Genomic DNA, 23,468 nt, shown 5'->3' with positions numbered 1-23,468 from the left:
TTCCCATATTCTATTTGTCAGAGGCAAAGCATTTTACATATTTTATATTTTCACAGGAGCGACCATGTAGCATCTTTAGAACCTTTCTTTTATCGTAAAGCACACACACCTACAATTCTCCATTTCAGTATCTTGGGTGCATGGGGCCGCAGTAGTGCTCTACAAGAGTGAACCCGGAAAATCATTCTTGTAAGGCGATATTTAGTGATACCTGGTGACATTTAGGGTGAAGTGAGAGGTTTGCTACTGGTATTTGGGACTTAGATTCAGAGATCATGCTAAACATTCTACAGTCGACAGGGGAACACTCACCTCTACTCCTCTCCAGCAAATGATGACCTGCCCCTTTGATTTGTATGTGCGTGAAGGAAGGTACTCACCACGGATTTGGATATTTGATCAGAAATCATAAATGTATGAAACAGGTGTGAAAGAGAGGCGAGGTAGAGACCTCACCTGCTTTCTTTTGGACTATTCCATGCTGTCTCATACTGGCGATAAGCCCAAGACTGAAACTACGCAAACGCTTAAATCTTCTGTTCTTAAGACTATACATGGACTGACCCTGGGCTCCAACCTCATAGGTAGCAATGAATAGCCTAGTAAGAGCACCAGTGGAAGGGGAAGCCCTTGGTCCTGCCAAGACTGAACCCCCAGTGAATGTGATTGTTGGGGGGAGGGCAGTAATAGGGGTGGAGGATGGGGAGGGGAACACCCATAGAGAAGGGGAGAGGAAGGGGTTAGGGGGATGTTGGCCAGGAAACCGGGAAAGGGAATAACAATCGAAGTGTAAATAAGAAATACCCAAGTTAATAAAGATGAAAAAAAATCTTCTGTTCTTTTTAAAACAGGAATACACAATTGATATTTTTTTTGCCCAAACCTGGTATGACAGACGTTTGAAATTTAACAGTACCATTAAAGTTCTCCGATTGAATAGCAATATGGTGGGGAAAATCTGGATTCCAGACACTTTCTTCAGGAACTCCAAAAAAGCGGATGCTCACTGGATCACGACTCCCAACAGGATGCTGAGAATTTGGAATGACGGTCGAGTTCTCTACACCTTAAGGTAGTTTTTTGGGGTGGTGGAGGGGGGAGAAGAGGTACTTGTTGGAAAGAAAAGGGCAAAATCAACCCCATACATTCAGGAAGTAAAGAAGAATGGAAAGAAAAGGAACCGGGTGCTTCTGCTTTCTCTCTTGCTGTCGAATGAACTAGGGTCATTGTAAGTTTTCGATGTACAGAACTTGCTAGAAGGTTTATGAGAACGAACTTGGCTCTAGAATACACATCAACATTCTCTTTTATGTAACCAGCACTACATTTCCCTTATTCCATTTTCTATTTAGATGTATTAAGTGAAGACAGATGTTGAATATTAGGAGAGGTGGAGTTACTGTACTTTCAGGACCATTTGGCATCTTTAGAATCCTTGTTTTATTATAAGGAAACCTGAACGTACAGATCTCCATTTAAGTAGCACTTGAATGCTTGGGACTTTGACATACACTAAGTGGTGAACCCGGAACCATCACTGTGCTATACACTAACTTACCACCCATCCTTTACTATCCGTGAGCTATAACTACTGATTCTTTACCTGACAGGGAAGAAAATTGCCACAGAGATTTGTTACAGATGAAATTAGTAACAGGCAAAATGCTAACCTTGGGGCATGATGTATGTAAAATTCATTTATATATTAGCAAAATGTAAACAATGTGCATCTACATTAACATGTAATAGGTACCAAAATATATTTATTCTTTGTGATGCTTAACACTAAATGCATAAACCATAATACTTTCAAATGACTTGAAATCTTTACCATAGTTAGATCGGTTACTGAGAAAAATGGCTCCAATTGCAAAAGAAACTCATTGTGTCTATTTTAGATTCATTGGGAATTTATTAAGTTCCTGAAAAGGTAATGACTAAAATAGAGAAATAGAAATCAAAGTCTGTATGATAAATCAGAGTTCATTTTGGCTTGTGAAATCTGCAATCATTCACTCTACCTCAGGTCTTGTCATCATATTATAATGTTGAAGTCAATTTTGAGTTCTATTAATTTGGGGAACAGTATTTAATTATAGAAGCCTTTTTAAAGTGTCAATTATGATCTGCATAAGACTTCTAACAATGTATGTATATATAAAGAGAGATGATTTTAATTTAGTTGCTTATCTGAGTTATAAATGTCTGAATATGTATGTGCATATGTTTATAGAGCCATTTATACTTCCAAATCTATATTTGCATCTGCAACCTATCAGTATTATCTTTAATTATAGTATCACTTTAATTCTGAGAGATAATTCTAATAAAATTCAAATTTAATTAAGATCGCATTTGTGAGTAAAGCCAAACTTTTCTTTGAAGAATGGTCACAGAGAAAATGATTAATGTTTCCTACTATGAGGAGTGAAGTGTCTAAGTACAAATTGTAACTGTGTCCCTGGTCCCTATGACCTCAAATAAGTTTAAGTGCAATGGGGCCATCAAAGCACTTAGTAAAGAAGTAGTTCAGTTCATCCAGGCTTCATAGGCCATTGAACATACACAGAACGATTATTCATTTCTCTGTTATAACATAAAGCATCTCAAATGTCCTAAAGGAAAAGTTATGTTAATTAGAAAATCTTTTAAATTAAAATTTTGTAATATAGCATTTCTATCACTTAAGCAGTGGTATTGTGGGTTTTAAGAAATGTAGCTCATGAACAGTTTGAAAACCAACAACCACCACTATTACAGTGTGATTCTTTTTTTCCATGCCTGTAGTCAGAACATCTAGACTTCTTTAGATTTAAACTCCATTCTTGAGGCACAGCCCAGGGCTTAAAAGTGCACATCCTGAGGCTTTAATCTTGTATAAAATGAGACTCACTGGTGTAGTCTTTCCAATTGTCTCAGTGTGTGTGTGCATTTAACATCTCTTGTTTGCATTTAGTTAATCCTCTCCTACAAAAGATATACTATATAGGATACCTATCATCCATCTATCTATCATCTATCTATCTATCTATCTATCTATCTATCTATCTATCTATCTACTTATCTATCTATCTATCATCTATCTATCTATCTATCTATCTATCATCTCTACTATCTTTCTGTCTGTCTATCTGTCTGTCTGTCTATCTATCTATCTATCTATCTATCTATCTATCTATCTATCTATCCATCCATCTATCTCTGTCGTAAATGTGCACACCATTCCCTCTCAAATCCACCTATGGCAATTTAAAAACAGCAAGTACTTGCCAACAGAAGGCTTCATGTTAATTAGCTGATAAGCTCAGAGAACTGTCAAGATTCATTTGATGCAAACATTAAATGAGCTTAAGTTCCTAAAACAGTTTGTTCTCTTAAATAAGTTAAATATATGCACTGAGAAATCTCCAGTGTGCAGTTAATTTGCAAAAATAAATAAGACAAAATACAAAACAAGTAACCACATATTTTGAATAAATGGAGTTGAGGTGAATTGGGTGGTTCTGTCTACTATATAAATTAAGTTTGCTCAGAAATAATTCTTACCTAGAACTTGAAATGTTTTTTTTCAAAGTGGATCACTTTGTACTATCAAGGACAATGCGAGATTGTTCTAGAAAGGTCGTCAGTGTGCATTGTAGAAATGATGTTAGCATATTTCTTTGTATGTTTATTGTTGTTCTAATTAGGCTAACAATTGATGCTGAGTGCCAGTTGCAATTACACAACTTCCCAATGGATGAACACTCCTGCCCCCTGGAGTTCTCCAGTTGTAAGTAATGTTCTCTCCAGATTGTGCCCTGCCAACTGTAGTCACTCTAATTGTAATTGCCTTGTCAATTAATGCAATGAATCTGAGAAATTGCAGAGTGGCACTGAGATTTGCTATTGATTTTGAAATCATTTTTATTGCAATTCAAAACTGTCCCAATTAAAACAATCATTGCAAAAGAATTGATGGATGGGAAATGCTTAGGAAATAGACAATGGATGCCCTGACTAATTGTTGAGGTGGACCGAAAGGCCAGGCTAGGACTCAATAAAAAAGGTATAAATGGTTGATACTATAACTCCAATACCCTTCTTCCTGGGACTCAGAAGGATATTATAACACATTCTTTAGAAAATTTTACCCCATATTAACACTGTTCTGTTGGTATAATATTTATAACAATGCATGGCATACCAATACTGCAAAAGCTTACTTATTATTTTCATCAGACCATATAACATATCAAAAGAATCATGACAAATCTACCACCAATTAAATACTAAAACTTCTATAGATATTCAAAACCAAACAGGCCTCATATTCTGAAATGTCAGATTATCCATCTCTGCCTTGTTTCTTGTTTAACAGTTAGACATATTTGAATGCATGAAATTTTAACAATAGATTTTAAACATGCATTTTCATCAACACAATTTCTCTTCTGAAGAGTCAGGGAAACTCCTACAATCAAGAAAGTTACAACCGTAGTAAAATTTAAAAGACAGTGACAAGAGAATTAATTGAGAATTAATCATCTCTTTATTATTTCATCAATTCCAGTGATATAATGTACACAATATATATTCAGATGATTATATATATTATATATATAATTGTTCACTATATCTTATTTCATGTTTATCTATTTGAGTAGAGTGTTTTCAGTTATAAAGTTGGCATGTCCTTAACCTTTAGAGAGATTAACCAAGTAGAGGTGCCATTCTATTGAGTCAGCTAAAACTCAGCAACAAGAAACATTTATGCTACCAGGTTGCAACTGACAATTTCCCCCTGAACCTACACACAATATAATGCCATAAAAAAAACAGTTACAAGTACCTCCTCAGAGTGTTTCCAGGTGGCACCATGCTTTTTCCATTATCAGCGTGTCCTGTTACATGACCCCAACAATTCAGTAGATGTCATTTTTCTGCTCTCTTTTACAAGAGCAAACCGATTTAACCAAAAAGAAACAAAAGTATAAAGGAAAGAATATTTTCTTCAAAGAGAATTTCATATTTTATAGTCAGTGGTTATCCTCCCTTCACATTCTTAATATCTGGACGGTTGAAGTAATGTTTATCTCATCATTTCTTCATTCATGCATCAATTCTTTTGAGACCACATTAGAGAATGAAACCAGTACCTTGTCCCATACACATCCTACCACTGAGCTATATTGCCAATCTTTGCTTTTAGTTATATTCATATTCTACTGGGAACAGGACATTCCCCAGTTAATTAAAAATAGTATTATCCACTCAGGAAATGTACAGTGACCATCAGTTGTATGGTATAGTAATAATAACAGGCTCTATTAAGAATTATCGGGGTTGGGGATTTAGCTCAGTGGTAGAGCGCTTGCCTAGGAAGCGCAAGGCCCTAGGTTCGGTCCCCAGCTCCGAAAAAAAGAACCAAAAAAAAAAAAAAAGAATTATCTATAAGTTATCTACAGCTAGAGATTTCGTGCTCATAACTGTTTTACCCTGATTGTGAGTGCAATGCTGTTCTCATGAAGATCTTCACATAAGCACTTTTGTGTGGTCCTATTAGCATTTGGGCATAATGATTTTAATTTTAAATTTCAATGTACGTTAAAACTGAATTCAAACTGCACCATAAGACTATTATATTTTTCCTTTTCTTTGGTCTCTGTCACACACAACTGGTGTAATCCTAGCAATCAGGTGACTATAAGAGATGATTGACTCAAAGCCAACATGAGCTACTGATACAGAAATTTCTTATTCTACAAACCAAAATCTAAAAAAAAAAATCAAGAGACTGAATAACTTGATATTTGTTAATGTAAAGAATCATAATATTAGGATAACTATTGGAGAAGCCTCTTTATTGGATCTTCTTCAATGTTTCCTATGTCTACAGGACTGGCAAAATCTTGAACAATTGGCCACTGTTCAATATGAAACTTTCTTTTACATATCACATTTTCATTTTGCACTGGGTATTTTTGTATCTTATCTCAAATAATACAAAGAACAAGTACAACATTTCAGATATCCTTTGTTGTTTACATTACATGCAATTAAAAGTTTTTTAAAGGTAGTTTTGACGTTGCTACTGTCAGTCTTTTCTAGCAGGATGTGATGTGAATTATGCTAATTTTCTGTGAATTATATGCAAATTCCTCAAGGCCACTGCAGGGCACTCACATGACTTTCAGCTTTTTTCTCCCTTGGTATTTACAAATTTTTCAAAGAAGGTAGTTGCTACCTATGCCCAGTCACTCACTGTCATATTTAATGTGAGCTTTCTCAACTCCTGGTAGATGGTTATCCTCGTGAAGAAATTGTTTATCAATGGAAGCGCAGTTCTGTTGAAGTGGGAGACACAAGGTCATGGAGGCTGTATCAGTTTTCCTTTGTTGGATTGAGGAATACCACTGAAGTAGTGAAGACAACTTCTGGTAAGACATTCTTGAGAAGCATTTTCATCCACAGGCACAGGCTGCAAAGGTTTTTGATGCATATGTTATAAATGGCATTCAAAGAGATAATGAAGCAGATTAATTTTTTTTAGACAAAATGATAGTTGGTGTTCTAGTAGAATAGATAAATATACATGTACTCTACTGATGTGATGCAAATTGGATTTAAAATGGTTTAGTAATTTATGTAATAATTTCTTAAGAGGAATTGCAATTATTCATGAAAACAACATGTTTATTAGGTATAAATTAATTTATTCCTCTTAGGGAGTATATTTGCTAATATATTGAAATTGCAATATTTTTAATAATTTTACAAATAACTGAAGTAGGTGAGGATTTGTTGACTTCTGAGTAACTTAATAGACTCAAAATATATTTGTTGAGAACTTCATGAAATATATTTTTAACATGTCCAACCCAACCATTACCATTCTATCATATCTCCTCACCAACTTTGTGTTTCCTTTTTTTCTTCCGTTTCCACCATTTCTGTAACCCAGCTAGTATTGGGACTATAATCTGTTCTGGTGTATAAAGATTAGCCTATCAGAAGTCTCATCATAAAACAGACAACAAACAAAACCAAACATCCTGAACCCTCCTTTCCCAGAGCCTGTGGAATGGCATTAGCTCTTCTTCTAGAGGATAACTCACCCTCTATGCCATGATTTCATCTGGCTGGAACTTGCACAGTCCTTGTGCATGTTGTCACTGTCACACTGCTGTGCGTTCATATGGACAACTGGATAGCATGTATGGAAATCACTGTTCAATTTCATAATTTTATACTGGCTCCAAAACTGGATGAGATGTCAAGCTTTACATACTAGATAGAACTATCTCAAGCCACAATGACATCAATGATAAGATATTGATACTGTGACATTATCTGAAATTCTCATGGGACCAACATTCTCAAAAGCTTTATGATTTAAAAATAAATACTGAGAGTCTCTCTCTCCCCCTCTCCCTGTCCCTGTCCCTCTCCCTGTCCCTCTCCCTCTCCTTCCTTCCTTCCTTCTCTCTCTCTCTCTCTCTCTCTCTCTCTCTCTCTCTCTCTCTCATATCATACCATAAAATGATACTTGTACTTATGAAATTGTAAATCATTAAATGCTTCTAAAACTGCAATTGTTGTGTGCATACAGGACATTAAATTATTAAGATAACCTGAAAGTCCATATTTGAAAATGAAATCTCATGACTTTTAATGTTGGGGTGGTCTGAATGAGGCTGCTTACCATAGACACACATTTTAATATTTGGTCCCCAGTTCAGCAAATTCTTTCAGAAGGGTCAGGGGATATAGACTGAGTGGAGTATAAATATATACTGGAAAGCTTTATGTCAATTTGACACATGATAAAGCCATCAGAAAGGTGGAGGTGTTAACTGAGGAAATGCTTGAATACAATTGGGCTGTAAGCAAGACTGTAGGGCATTTTTGTAATAATAATAGATGCGGGCAGATCCAGTTCAGTGTGACTGGTACCATCCCTAGGATGGTGATCCTTGGTGCTGTACAAAGACAAACTGAGCAAGTCATGATGGTGGTGGCAGGGGAGACAAGCAACACTCTTTGTGGCCTGTCCACTCCTACCTCCAATATCCAGCCTGGCTTGATTTCTTGCCGTGGCTTTCCTTAGTGATCTGTGATTCAGGATATGAAAGTCAAATGAATCTTTTTCTCCTTAACTTGGTTTTCCTCATGGTGTTTCATCAGAACAATGGAAACCCTGACTAGTTCAACGTGAATCATTGTGGGTGGGTATTCAGATTTCAAAAGCCTACAGCATTCACAGCTCAATTGCATTTCAAGTTGCGTTTCAATAGTCAAGCTCTCAGTTACTGTTCCAGCACTCTGCCTGCCTTCTAGCTCCTAATCATGTCGGTCATTGACTATCCACTAAAACTGTAAGCCTCCAGTAAACTCTTCTGTGAGATGCCTTGGTCATTGTGTCTTAGAACAGTAAGATAAAAGTAACTAATGTAGATCGTATGCTTTATAGATTAAAAAATCCTCCATGGGAGCAAACTAGACATATTTTGAGATGAGGAACGTTTCATATGTGTAGTGACAATTCTGGAATTTTTGTTACTTTAAAAAATACAGAAATATCTTAAGAATATATTATTATTTTGATCCCAGGTGTAGGCATGAAGAACTTCTTTGGACTGTCCTCAGCATCTGACTGTGATTTGCCATGTGCTCTACCAGAGGCATGATTTTGCCAGCTGCAAACGGTTTCTGCAATTGTGTGACATTTGGAATTCTAGAAACTTTTCAGATAGAAATGCTAGGGCCCTGAGAGGAGTTGATGATGGTTATTAATCATTGAATGGGGTTGATTGCAGCTTGTTAGCAGTGGCCAAAGAAACAAGAAGAAGGAATTTAGATCAAAAGATCTCTCTCTTCCCTCTCTCCTTTCTTTCCAATTTAGTGATAGATGGTCAAGTCAGGGTATCAATGATGGGAAAAAGAAGAAACCACCAAGTAGCAAAAACCATATATATATACATATGTACATATGTATATATGTATACATATACATATATGTATATATATATATAGTGTGTGTGTGTGTGTGTGTGTGTGTGTGTGTGTGTGTGTGTAGAAAATTTTAACTCTGAAAAGGTGAATGCAAGCTCTGTGCAGTGTTCCAACTACTCAATGTTATTCTATCAAGTGAAATATGTCTCCATCTCCGACATAAACATTATATTCCCACTTTACTTATTAACACTAAGCCTTAACTATGCACCTGAGTTTCTATCAGATTTCCAATGGTTCATTTTTATACATTTATAGGGCCCAATTTTTGTATTGAGTAATATGGAAGGTACTTTCTCTGTTGCTCAAAGATGAATAGAACCAGGAACTAAACAAAACTGAAATTTACAAATTGGCCTTCAAAACATCACTGTCCAAACTACAGAAGGATCTGATCCTCCCACCGCTCTCACCACCCTCATGCTTCTTCTGAAGACTCCTTTGTTTCAGAAGAGCAAGTTCAAAGGTCAAAGCAGTGCTTAAAAAGGTGACCTTCTGTTCCTTGATTCACAGGGATACTGATCATCGTGTACTCGACCAATTTTATTTTTTCATTTGTTTCAGGCAGGAAAAACAAAATCTCAACTCAAGACTACCTTTTAACTAAAACCTCCCACCTATAAAACTAATATAAAAATAATCTCCAGTTGTTGTCCCTTCCCGAAAGGGAAACTGGGATTAAGTTCTGCTGTATATCCACATTTCTGTATCTGTACCCGTACCCTAAAACAGCATCAGAAACTCATGACTAGCACGCTTTTGTTTAGACATTTCATTCCAGGAAGAGGTTCAGCACAAACGGCAGTAGACTGAAGCCGATGCTGCAGCCTAGATTCCTGGTATAGTCCCCCACCCTCGATGTCACTTGGATACTGCCTGAGGGCACTTATTAAGATACATGTGCAGAATGGAATTATCTAATCACTTCACACACGGTACAAGCTACCGAGGTCCCGTAGAAACATTAATCTCTTGAAGGAAACCACAGTGAAGCAGTAGGACAGGAAAATGCTAGGGTTAATACAACGACTTCATTTCATCGTGGGTGGCTAGATTTAACACTTACCATTTCTTTCTACTCGTTGTTCTTCCTTTTTTGTGCACTTCTATTTCAATGGCCTCATTGAAAAGAAAGTATTGAAAATTAGCATCGACACTGATAGCACAGCCTGATTCTTCCAACAATTTGATTCTAGAAAATCTAGTGTAGAAAGACCTGACAGAACGTGCCGTGAGACCTAAGAGAGTGAAGGACAGGCGTAGAAGAGCATGGAAAGCAAAACATTACAAACTGAATGATTGGATAGCACGGTCAAAGGCAGCAGTAAGACCAGGCGTTATCTGTAATTTTGGTTAGAGGAGGAAGAGAGTAATTGAATGATTAAGAGAAAGGTGACATATCAAAGCCAATATGTTCCTGGTTGATATCAAGTTAACATCAAAAAGGCCCGGAACATTCTCAGAACTGATGGCACCCTGGTTTTAGAGGAGCATTTTGTGTGCTACTTTAATGATGTTTGCTTATAGAAGGTTGAAAAACTGTGAGGAAAGACTGATGAAAGTCCTTGGCTCGTCATGGCTGAATTTGAAGCTGTATGCTCATTGTGCTCATTGTTATTTTTTAAAAATTGGATTACTGTATTTTTAGCTAAATTGATGCTTTTTATAAATTTGCAAAAGTAGTAAGTAAGTCAGAATCAGCTACTAGGAATAGAAGTTATTGTAAAGTATAAGAAACATAAATATTATATGCATGTACATACATATGTATGTATGTGTGTATGTATATATGTATGTATGTGTGTATGTATGTACGTATGTATGTATATTTTTGCTCCACGAACTGAGTGTGTTGAAAGAGAGGAAGAAAAGGCAAAATGTACAATTAGTACCAAAGCTTATACCATATATATATATATATATGTATATATATATATATATATATATATATATATATATATATATATATATATATACAGGAAAGTATTCCTCACCAGTTAAGTCACAACTTCATAGTTCTTGACTCAACTTATTTACTCTCATTATCTTTGTGCGATCCCTGGAGAAAAATATTTTCTGGGTGGCAGATGAGTGTAGTGCTTAGTGAGTCCTTTCAATTCAGCTACTACATTATCACGATTCCTGACCTAAGAATCCTCCTTCCAAACTTCCTCTCTTCCTGATGGTTCATTATCTGGTGGCATCACCACCGTGGCCCCCGTGAGGCAGGCATGATCACTCAGAGTCATGTCTCTACCTCCCACACCTAATGATTCATGAAGGCACTTATGCCTCTGAAATCTCTTGTGTAACTGTCCTCCTTTCTGTTGCCACTGCCACTGTCCTAGTTCACAAATGTGTCTGTTCTTATCTGGACCATGTCGGCAACTTATTAAGGCATGTCCCTGCTGTCAGTCTCTCTCTGCTAAGTGGTGTGCCTTGCAAATTAAACAAAAAGCCGCTGAACGTCTTGAACACTGTAACATGCTCCAGAATTCACTCCGTGGATATGGCTTATATCAGTTCCCCATATCACAATACTAAGTCAAATTACCAACTATGCTGATAGCATTGTCAGTGGCACTGAGGGGTTTAATTCTTCCTGAGTATCAAGTGCATGTACAGAGTATAAATTTAATGGGCCCTGCTCCCAGGAACTAGGTCAATCTTACTTATTACACTATTTTTCTCCCCTGCTGGTGCTGTGAGCCCCTGGTATACAAAGCCCAGCACATGTCAAGAATGAAGTAAGTTCACTCAGACTTACTCTACTCCCTCTACCCCTTGAGGTTCCAGAGTCATGTCACCTTCAGCATTATCTTCTGTATTTTCTCAGCTTGTCACAAAATTTACCTGAAATGATCTTGCCTATCCCATACTCACATTCAATTTCAGTTTTCTTTCTCTATAACAGAGGTTTTTAAAACTCACCTACAATATTTCTAAAAGCACATGCCATTTATTAATTGTGTGTGTGTGTGTGTGTGTGTGTGTGTGTGTGTGTGTGTGCATGAACTGCAGTTTGCACGTGGCGATCAACTCAAACCCAGAGGAGTTGACTCTCCCCGTTTCATAGGGCCTGAGCATCAAACTCTCACAACACTGACTATCTTCTCCTAGGTCTTATGATCCAAATCTTAAACAAGTACCTGCTTCCCCTTAATGTTTTTACTGGTATTGATCTAAAACTATGGGATGTTCTTTGACTGTGTGCATGCACCCTTAGATCTTGGTCCCTCAAGTTTTCAAAACAGCTTCTGCTTTTGGTATTCATATGCTCCTCTCAGAAATCATTCAGTATATCTGAGCTCCACATCACCACCATCATAGGATTGATCTAGTATTAAAGTTGGGTGTTCTATTTAACTTAAAAAAATTGAGGAGATAATTCAGTGGATAAGAATGCTTGCCACATAATCTCAGGGATATGATTTTGTATCCCCAGCACCCACATGAAACAATAAAATCAAGTGAAAACTGTTTCAAGTGTTCTGACTTGTGGGAAGCCCTTTGCAGAAGGAAAGAAATTTCATTACAGTTACTATGACCCCTGTAACTATTACTGAAATCCCATCGACTTCCTACTTTGAATCCCATTACCCTGTGAGAACATAATTAGTGTCTAACTTTACATAGGGACTTTTATTCTCAGCCCATAATCCTTCAGGCCACACAATGTGTCAATTTACTTTGATAAAACTATATTTGTTTCAATTAAAATAAGTATTGAAGAATTCAATTTTCCACTTTACAGTGTTTAAACAAGGGATCCATTCTTTCTGCTCGTATTATTAATACTCATAGAATTTGATCATCAGATTCTCTCCATAATTTGTGTGTGTGTGTGTGTGTGTGTGTGTGTGTGTGTGTGTGTGAGAGAGAGAGAGAGAGAGAGAGAGAGAGAGAGAGAGAGAGAGAGAGAGAGAGAGAGATTTGGTCTCCCATATTCTCACTTTGAGATGAAGAAAATAAACGAGTCATTCTTGTAGAGAAACTTAAATTATTACAAAAGAAATGCCGTCATAATGTTCACTGAACTTTCCACATTTTTGTTCACAATGCATTTGAAACACTAACAGGTCATAAAACACCTTCATACAGATTTTGTCAAAAAATGCAGATTAGTGATTATTTACTTCCTTTGTTTTCTTTGTTTTCTTCACCCACTTTTGGAGCTCGGACTCAGAGTTATCTGAAGTGGGAAGGGCAATATATATTATATATATTATATTATATATAATAATAATTGAGCTGAGCATCAGTTTTTATTACTCTATGCTTTCTGACAGTGGATGATCAGCTGCCTAAAGCTCCCGCAACCAGAAATTCCCCCAAATAATGTATTAAACCTTCTAATTCTGAGCCAAAATAAACTTTTCCCTAGTAAAATTGTTTTGCCTGGCTACGTAATAAATAGATATATTTGTTTCTTAATTTTCCTTGTACATCACCCCCACCATACAGTACTGTTCTGCATGAGCTGGCACACATGTTCACCTTCTTGTCACTTATTTCTACTTCACCACCTGACATCAAACTCAAGGGCAACTCTTTGATATATACATTGATTTATAGTAAATAATTCTCTGAATACCAATCAAACTTTTCAACTTAAGATTAATTTAGATTGCAAAAGAGACTGTAGAGATCAAAGGATTGTTATTGAAGTGAACCGTATTAAGAGGAGAGGCAGGAAATAAAATGAAAATATAAAAGTTAGTAGGGTTTTCTTATTAATTACTATAAAAAAAGGAAACTGAATGGGAACTCATCTACAGTAGCATGAGTCTGTACTCCTTGCATTTTTGAGATAATGTGAGTCATGAATCTATTTTAACCAATACTTAATTTCTAAAGAAATAGTAACATACTATCTTAAAATAGATCCGTGAATGACTGTATAACTATAGACTTTTATTTTATTTTTAAGATTCAATTTAAATAGTTATATTTCATTTCACTTGAGGAAAATATTAAATAACGTAACTAGCCATTGGGCTGGGGCTTCTAGGAGAAGCTCTTCCAGCTCTGGAATGAAAATTCCTTATCTATAAAAGGAGTTCTCTTAAGTAGATCTCTCTCTAAAGCCCTTGTCCTGAGTACACCACAGCTCCTGCTGTTACCAAGGATACCTAGCAGATGTGTAAATGTAGCAGATACTTTCTTCTTAGGTGGATGTTTTCTTAGGATGTTTATTCTCTGAGTTTTCAATGATTTTGAAAAGAAACTAGATGCAAACAAATGTACTGACATGTAGGTGATAAGTTTAAGGGAAGTGGTAGTCCCCTCCATCTATTTTGTGCTCCATGATACTAACAGACATATTTTTTTAAGTTGCTAACTAAAAATGATATCTCATTTCTCTATCAACTGTAATACTGGGCTATTCTGTTCCTTTAAACATTCTATGAATTTTAAATTCCAATTTTGCTCTTATATTATATGGAACCTTTATGGAAATGCGTTCCCAGGGGTGAAGCGAAGCTACTTAGGAATTCCTAAAACAATTGATTGGTTTCAAGGTGACATGTGTTCCTTGGCAAAAAGCAGTGTGTTCTCCCAGGAAGACAAAGCATGAGCAGAAGGGACAAAAAGTCTTAATATCATCTAACCTTTGGGGATTATGCACAATACAGTTTTATTTTCACAAGTCGCTGAGGATGGAGTCACTATTTTCCATTGGATAAATGTAGCATGAGAATTTATAGGCTTAAGTATTCTGCTCCAATGTATTAAATGGAGTCATTTACCAGACACATAACTTTTTACCCACATGACTCATTAAGCATATTACATGAAGAGACAGATTGGTTTAAAAAAGAAACTGATTGCTGGATTGCTGAATTTAAAAATGGCTAACAGTTTCCAGTTTTGTTGAGTACAGACTTTTGTTGTAGGATCTGATGATTTTCTTGAATTTCCTCAGTTTCTATAGTTAATGTCGCCCTTTTTATTTCTGATTTTGTTAATTTGGATACTCTTTGCTCTTTAGTTAGTTTGGCTAAGGTTATCTATCTTGCTGATTTTTTTTTTCAAAGAACCAGCTTCTAGTTTTGTTGATTCTTCGAAGGAAAGGCCATCCAGAGACTGCCCTACCTTGGGATCCATCCCATCCACAGGCACCAAACTTTGACACTATTGCTGACGCCAAGAATAGCCAGCAGACAGGAACCTAGTATGGCTGTCCTCTGAGAGGCTCCACAATTACCTGACTAAGACAGATTGAGCCCGTGGACCCCAAAAGCAGTGTTAGGGGAAGGACTGAGGAACTGAAGGCTAGTAACCCCACAGAGATAACAGCAATGTCAACCAACCACACCCCTCAGAGCTCCCAGGGACCAAATCACCAACCAAAGAGTATACATGGGGGATCATGGCTCCCATTATATATGTAGCAGAGGATTGCCCTATCTGCAATCAATGGAATGGGGGCTTGTTGCCCCATCCTAGGGGAACGCTAGAGGGGTGAGGCAGGAATCCGTGGGTGAGGGAGCACTCTCTTAGAGGTAAAAGGGAAGAAGATAAGGGGTTTGTGAAGTGGAGACCAGGAAGGGAGCAGCATTCAAATGTAAATAAATGCAATAATCAATGAAATAAAAAGAAGTGGGACACTAAGCAAACTGTCCAATGATGCATCTATACAAATTCAGCTCATAGAGTCTTCACAAAGGACTAAGAGATTTCTAGTACGAATATTTGACATTTCTACAAGTGATATAAAAGTTATAAGAAAAGCACACACAATACTTAAACTAAAACATTTCTTAAGCTATGCAATATACACAAATAAATGGTGTAACTAAATGATAAATAAAATAAATAAAATTTTAAAACACGGGTTAATAATGTTTTAATGACCTGTAACAAATCTTAAATACGACATTTTGTAACAAAAAACAAAAAAACCTAGAATGTTTAGAGTGGGCATCCTATGTCCTAGTCTTTGGTAGAAGACATTCAGTCTTTCACAATAAAGTTTAATTCTATTTTGTTTTGTATTTTAAATATCTTTCATTACGTTAAACTTCCCTTTTTTCTCATTTTTCTGAGTCATTTTTCTCAAAAATAAAATGTTTGATGTCAAATGTTCTTTTTTCCACCCTCCACTGATATTACCATGAAATTACTTAATTTTATTATGGTGATTTATATCATACCAATTATGAGCATCACATTCCTCCTATATAACTTCTTGGTCCTGTAATACTAACCTTTTCATGTTTGGGGCTTGAATTTGCTAATATTTTAGACATTATTTTAATATGTAGTCACAAGACATATTGCTGTAGTTTTGATTTATGTTGGCTAATTATTTTCCTTTTCTTCTTTCTTTTATAATTTTATTTTTCTTTGATATTTTATGTATTTACATTTCAAATGTTATCCCCTTTCCCTTTCCATCCAATACCCCTCCCCTTTTCCTGCTTTTATGAGGATGCTCCCACTTCTACACACCTATCCACTTCAGTGCCCTGGCATTCCCCTACACTGGGGAAATGAGGCTTCACAGGGCCAAGGACTCTTCCTCCTATTGATGCTGGACACTGCCATTCTCCAAGTGTACTCATTGGTTGGTGATTTAGTCTCTGGGAGCTCTGGTGGGGTCTGGTTGATTGATATTGTTGTTCTTCCTATGGGGTTGCAAAACCCTTCAGATCCTTCTGTCTTTTCTCTTACTCCTCCATTAGGATTCCCTTGTTCAGTCCAATGATTAGCTGTAAGCATCCTCATCTATATCAGCTGGGTTCTAGCAGAGCTTCTCAGGAGACACTCATATATGGCTTCTGCCAGCAAGCATCTCTTGGCATCAGCAATAGTGACTGGGTTTGGTGGCAGCATATGGGATGGATCCTTACGTAGGGCAGTCTCTGAATAACCTTTTCTTCAGTCCCTGCTCCACTCTTTGTCCCTGTATTTCCTCTCATGAATATTTTGTTCTTCCTTCTAAGAAGAAATGAAGCATCCACATTTTGGTCTTCCTTCTTCTTGAGCTTATATGATCTGTGAATTTTCTCTTAGGTATTCCAATTTTGGGGGCTAATATTGATCAGTAAGTGCATACAATGTGTGTTCTTTTGTAACTGGGTTACCCAAGTCAGGATCATATTTTCTAGTTCTATCCATTTTATGTTAGCTAATTTTTAACAAAACATATCTCCATAAAAGCAATGGCAAAGATTGCAGAGACATGCTTTAGTAACATGAAATGTGTCTTATGACAACCCGTTATGGTCACTAGTAACATGTGCAGTGTTTATTGTCAGTAAATATTGTCATATATTTGATCAAATGATATTGTTTCAGTTCTACAAATATTTTATAGCTAATATAATACCATTATTTATTAACTAAAGAACTCTCTGCATCATAATTCTTCATGTCAGATGATATCATAGAATTTCCTACATTAATATAAAATTTTTCCTTAAAATATTGCTTAAATAAATGCAATGTAACACTTTCTGATTACTATTTAAAATAAATATAAGTATGACTCTCTTGTTTTGACACTAAGTGAAAACCAGTATGGTTGGGGCATAACAAATGTAGAATTCTTAAAGACATATCAGTGTAAGTATGTAAAACTAATGAATGTCTCCTATTACATGGGATGCTTTGAAATAAATATGAAACATCAAATTATTTATGAAAATTAAAATGTGAGTAAGAAAATGTGACAGAAAGCACAGGGTCAGTATTTTAACTGCAAATGAATACATTTATTTCCTATGAATGAATGATTCCTTTGTGTTATATCTGCCTTTCATAGTGACACAAAGGTACACTAGAAAGCACCATATCCTTAGTGTTCAGTTTTCAACTAATGCACAATATAAAACCTTTACCCATGAGTACTTTATTACAGGATTTCTAATCTGCTCATGCTCATGTGACTATGAAGGCCAAATGCTTTCATTTTCTTCAATTATATCATTTGTTCACTGCTGAATTGTGAGAAGCTCTGACAACACTCTAGGACATAAATATGAAAAGCACACAACCAAGATATGCTTTAAAAATGGCATTGAAATGGGTCCAAAGGAAATACCAGTGCATATTCTTTCTAGGTATCCTGTCCCTCTCACTTTTATGCTTGGAATTATATACCATAAGCATCCACCATCAACAACCAAATTGATTTTAATTTCAGCTGACTTCCTTTTGCTATCATAGGAGAGGGAGGTTAGATAAAAATAGGACCATACAGTTCTATGCAAAGCCATCTGTGCCCACAGGCATTGTGTTGACTTCCCAGCTCTCATGTAAGAAGCTCAAAGCTTTGTTGCTGTTCTCTGGCATATTACTGATCAGCAGTCTTACATAGCCAATTAACATAGTCTTCTTGTAGTGTTCAGAAGATCTACAACATCTGCAACGATATCCTATTATTTGTTTTCTACAATGCATTGCGACAGCTGGTATGGGGCAAAACTGTATAATTCCTGTTTAAGGCTTGTCATTTTAATCATAACACCATATGGTTTAGTGACCTTGAACAAGTCAGTTTCTATTTAAGGTAAAGAAAATTGTTGAGCTTGTGTTCACAGAAAGATGTTTCTATTACTTTATTTATCGTGCAATTTGTTTTCTTATTATTCTGCCATATCTCTATATCATTATAAATCTGTCTTTGTAAGTCTCTAGTTCTTATCCTCTCTCCAGCTCCCTCTCTCCTTCCTTCCTTCCCTCTCTCCCCTTCCCCCTCCTCCTCTTCCCCCTCCTCCTCTTCCTCTCTCTCTCTCTCTCTCTCTCTCTCTCTCTCTTTCTCTCTCTATGTCTGAAGCTACATGACTGCTGTTATAGTAGAGTCACTCTGCATTGATAAGCTTGAACTAGACTAGACTATAATAGCATATCATATTCAAATTTTTATACTTTAAAAACAAAATATTTGCTGATAATTTCTTACTTTCATTTTCCGTTTGTCTTCCAATGTTAAGGTCACATCTTAGTATCAATTGTCCTTGAAAAACCAAATAATAAGTTACTCTGAGGGAAAATAGAGCACATGACAAAAATATCTCTCAGCTTCAGAGTATTCTCATTCAAAAAGCTAATACGGGGTCAAGACACCTAACTTGGTCAAGGACTTGTTAATTATATAAACCTGGCTTCATACAGAACAAGTTAAGGAAACTTAATGTGAACATGAACATCATCGTATGTTGGTGAGAATAGTCATATGTTATAAATATGGGTAAGCAATCCTTGCTGAGCTCTTGATAGAGCTTTATTAATTACAACAAAAGCAAGCTCATATATATCAAACTGTGTTAAATTTAATTTTACAGACATTATTCAGTGGTGATGTGAAAGAAAAATGAACTAGAATTATCTTCTAGTCGGTAACATGGAATAATTGAGTGCAATTTAATATATAATTGTCAAAAATAATGAAAAGGCCAGGTTATCTTGATGGCTTGTTTTTGCATGATTTATGTATGAAAAAACCCTCAAGCTTCTAGTAAAACTTGTGTACAATAAAAATGTAGTCGAGTAGTCTACATCAAAATTAAAGACTTTGTTGTAGTGAATCTTAACATATATATGTTATATTTATATATATCTTAACATATATATGTATATGTATATATATATAACTTCATTTCCTCCATGAAATATTATTTGAAGTTAGTTTTATTACTAAAATGTTTGGATCATTTTATTTTTATTTTATATATATGTGTACCTTTCTTCATGTAATTAACATATATAAGTGTACCATGCGTGTGCCTGGTGCATGAAAAGTTCAGGAGAAAGCATTGGATTCCTTCATATGGAGTTAGAAATGATTGTGAGCTACTGTGTGAATGCTGGGAACTGAACCCCAGTTTTCTACAAGGTTAGAGAGAAGCACTGAACTGTGGCCATAGCCCCTGCCTCCTATTTTTATTTCTCTCTCTCTCTCTCTCTCTCTCTCTCTCTCTCTCTCTCTCTCTCTCTCTCTCTCTTTCTCTCTCTCCGTCCCTCCCTCCCTCCCCCCTCTCTCCCTCTCCCCCTCTCTCCCTCTCTCTCCCTTGCCCTCCCTCTCTCTCCCTCTCTCTCGGTATGTGCATGTGCCCAGCCCACATGTCCATGTCTGTTCATGTCCTTGGGGGCCAGAAGAATCAGATCCCCGTAGGCAAAGTTATAGTCAGATATGAGTCAGCAAGGACACAAACACGTGGGTGCACACATTTTCATTTTACATTTTATTCTCAGTTTCTAGCCCAAGGCCTCTGCAATAGCATCAAGTGCTCATAGCTGCTGAGCTATCTCTTCGGCCCCTATTCTTAAATTCTGTTTTGTTAACCAATTGGGAATAAGAGCTCTGGCAAGCTATTACATGGTAACATGGAAGCGTGATTGGAGCTAAGCAACGAGCGCTACTTGGTACAGCTGCCCCTGTAAATGAGAAAGAAACGGAAATTTCATTTCATTGGCTGACAACAAATATGGAGTACAGAGGGCCACTAGCGTTTGGACTTCTGCCAATGCAAATCTGTGCACAGATGCATAGTGTAGACAATGGAATGCTGATGCTAGGTATAGGTGTTAATAGGTGTTGTAGGTAAGCTAGACACTTTACAAAAGGGTCTTTACTGTAAAGATAAATGACTTTAGAAGGTAGATCTCAAGATTATCTTCAAAATCACATGGCTGGTAACTGTCAGTGCATGCTTTTAAGTTCAGAGTTTGTATTGGGTCTTGCTGGTTAGGTAGACTGATAACTTGGTAATTTTGTTAAAGAAACACAGTTTATGTGAACAGGAGTTGTTTTGCTCAATCTGTCTGCCTCTGCCTCTGCCTGTCTCTGTCTCTGTCTCTGTCTCTGTGTGTGTGTGTGTGTATGAATAAAGCAAAGTAATGTAAACATGCCAATTGCAAAATGTTACAAACTATTAAATATGATAATGAAGTTGACAGCAATATTTGGAGTACTGTAGCTGATTTTAACCTGGCATATCCTAATCTGTAGCATATCACAAATAAAGATAGTTTAGATACTTCCCATGATAAGAAATATTTTATCTGTGACTCAAAGAAACACTGTGGGTATAATCATGGGGTAAGGAATTAGCAATGCATCACTTTCAGTAAGAAGTTTAAAGAAAGACTACTGGGCTAACATGAAATAAATGGGCCTGACATTGCAGCTAGGCTTATCAATATTAGTATATAGTAGGGCAAATCACAAAAATATCTTGGATCTTACTTTGCTTATTAGATGGATAAGAATTATAATTACCGTGTCAGAATGACAAGTGACATAACCATAGTAACTAAAATGCATAGAGTATTTCAAATATTTGAAACAGATAACCATATGATTAGAACTGTACCTTTTTTCACCATTTTATTCCTTAAAATATTTTTGCAGGAGAATTACTAAAAATTGGCATATTTAATGACTCCAAAAAAGAGAAGTGATTCATAATTTATTGAAAGTGTATAGGTGTTAGTGATTGATGGATTGGTCTAATTGTGCTTCCCTGGTACCTTTTCATTAAGACAGCAGAAAGAAAGGCTGTTGATGGGGATGCTGTTTTTATGCCTGCCCCATGCAGTGATGTTGGGAGTAGTGGTTGAGAAATTGTCAAAAGAATTGAAGGATTTGAATTGAAACAAAAATTCAACAAGTTTGCTTGACTCTCCCCCCTCTCTTTCTTTCTTCCTTTCTTTCTTTCTCCCCACCCCATTTTTTAAGAAAGGGTCTCTCATTGGCTGTCCTTGCCTGTGCTTGAACTCTCTGTGTAGACCAGGTTGGGCTTGAACTCACATAGATACTCCTATCTCTGCTTGGATTAAATGTATGCAATACCATATCAGGGTTGACCTTATTTTTTATTAACTCTGTGTGGCTCTGCATGCCTAATACATCCAATTTAATATCTGATTTTATTTTCTGTTTCATATGATTATAACACTTAATGTCCTGATCATGTAATACAAACAAAAGTGTGCAAATCAGGAGCAATCTTGAATTTCTTCGCTTAACACCCTTATTTTTTATAATACAAAATTTGTGTTTATTTTTATGATGATGGTTACTGTGTGCATGACATATGTATAGGAAGGAAGACATTGTCAGGGCACACTCCTAGCAGCTAAAGGACAATTTTGAGAAGCCCATTCTCTACTTCTAGCCTTGTTTTTCTGTTGCTATGTTTAACCAAAACCAACTTGGGAGGTAAAGTATTTGACTTACATTTCTATCTAAAAGCCAATGAAGGAACTTAAGGTGGAACCTGGAGGCCAAAACTAGGGCAGAGACTACAGAGAAATAGTGTTTACTGGCTTGCTTCCTCCGACTTTCCTCTGACTTTCTCATCTGCCTTTCTACATTCCTCATGCCTACATGTTCAGGGTTGGCATATCACAGTGGGCTGACCTCCTTTATGTCAACTAGAGATCCTTAACCACACCTAGAGGTCAATCTCATAGACACAGTTCCTCAAGTGAGGCTCTCTCTTTCCAGGTGACTCTAACTTTGTCACCTTGACCAAAACTGTGACACAAGGATTCTTAGGTCAAATTCTTACAAGCTGCCAGATTTGGAGGACATACATCTTTATGTAATGAGTCATGTCTTAGGCCACTGTTTGCTATGCCTTTAGAAATGAAGTGTGTAAGTACATTGCCTTGCATACAGCCTTCCGAAAAATAAACCCACAGGCATGGTAGCATATAAAAATCAATTCCCAGATTCCAAACCAATAAATCGCTTTCTACCCTCCCTTTCAAGGTCTAGAATGACTTAAACACTCCTTTTGTTAAGTCTCTGCTTCATGAAAGAATGAGGCATAGAAATTGCACTGACTGGAACGTCTGGTTGTTGATTATTTTCTGAAGGATATTACAGTTGGTTTGTTTCTCTGTAGTGTTTGTATTTATTAATTATTGATTGGAAGGTCAGTAGTATTGAGAGAGAGAAAAAAAAACTAGTGTAAAAGACATTAATCCTTGCTGCAAGACCCAGGCTTCCTCTAACTCTGACCAGCAGAAGCAAATCTTTTCATCCTTTTGTATGTTAGATCTTCAACTTTCAGATGTGTTGATATTGATAGCCTTCCTTACTCAGAAAGCTGTAGAGAAACTCCAGTAGGATAATGATGACAAAAGTCCTTATAGCATATTTCAAGTGTTCCCCCGATAAAATGCCACACTATTGTTCTCGCTCTCTCTCTCTCTCATCATTACCTGTAAAATCTGCTGGTTTGATCTTCTGAAGTCAGATTTTGTGGTTAAGATTCCAAAACTACTCATACTTTGGTTCAATGAGAAACTGTGGCATAAAAATAAAAAACAAGAACACTAAAAAAAGCATAAAAACCAATAAATCATATTGGAAATGCAGAGGGAGGAGGCTGAGAGTATCAGAAATTGCTGCTTCTCACTTTTGGGGTCCTGGTATCAGGCTTTGTTGTTAAGACTTTAGAGCAATGATAAATACAGCCAATTTGTTATCAAGGTCATTCAGAAGGCAGAGTTCT

The 23,468-nt window shown here is 36.4% G+C and overlaps 1 protein-coding gene and 1 long non-coding RNA gene across 4 annotated transcripts in view; one reads left to right on the top strand and one right to left on the bottom strand.

Annotated features, from left to right (window-relative positions):
• The window catches only part of Gabrg2 (gamma-aminobutyric acid type A receptor subunit gamma 2), an 88,669-nt gene that overhangs the window by 30,464 nt on the left and 34,737 nt on the right, over positions 1-23,468 (top strand). For both annotated transcript variants that reach the window (NM_183327.2, NM_001393775.1), the window contains 3 exon segments: positions 852-1,072; positions 3,690-3,772; positions 6,282-6,419. In NM_183327.2, the coding sequence (NP_899156.1) occupies positions 852-1,072; positions 3,690-3,772; positions 6,282-6,419 (442 nt within the window).
• LOC102548672 (uncharacterized) overlaps positions 4,513-23,468 on the bottom strand; it is a 104,167-nt gene continuing 85,211 nt past the window's right edge. For both annotated transcript variants that reach the window (XR_015631184.1, XR_015631185.1), the window contains 2 exons: positions 10,061-10,113; positions 4,513-6,460 (listed from right to left, as the gene is read on the bottom strand). This is a non-coding gene — a long non-coding RNA (uncharacterized LOC102548672). The remainder of the gene's footprint in view (positions 6,461-10,060; positions 10,114-23,468) is intronic.

This window comes from Rattus norvegicus, chromosome 10 (genome assembly GCF_021556685.1).
Source record: "Rattus norvegicus strain SHRSP/BbbUtx chromosome 10, alternate assembly SHRSP_T2T, whole genome shotgun sequence".
NCBI classification, from domain to species: Eukaryota; Metazoa; Chordata; class Mammalia; order Rodentia; family Muridae; genus Rattus; species Rattus norvegicus.
This window is presented reverse-complemented; position numbering and strand designations above follow the sequence as displayed.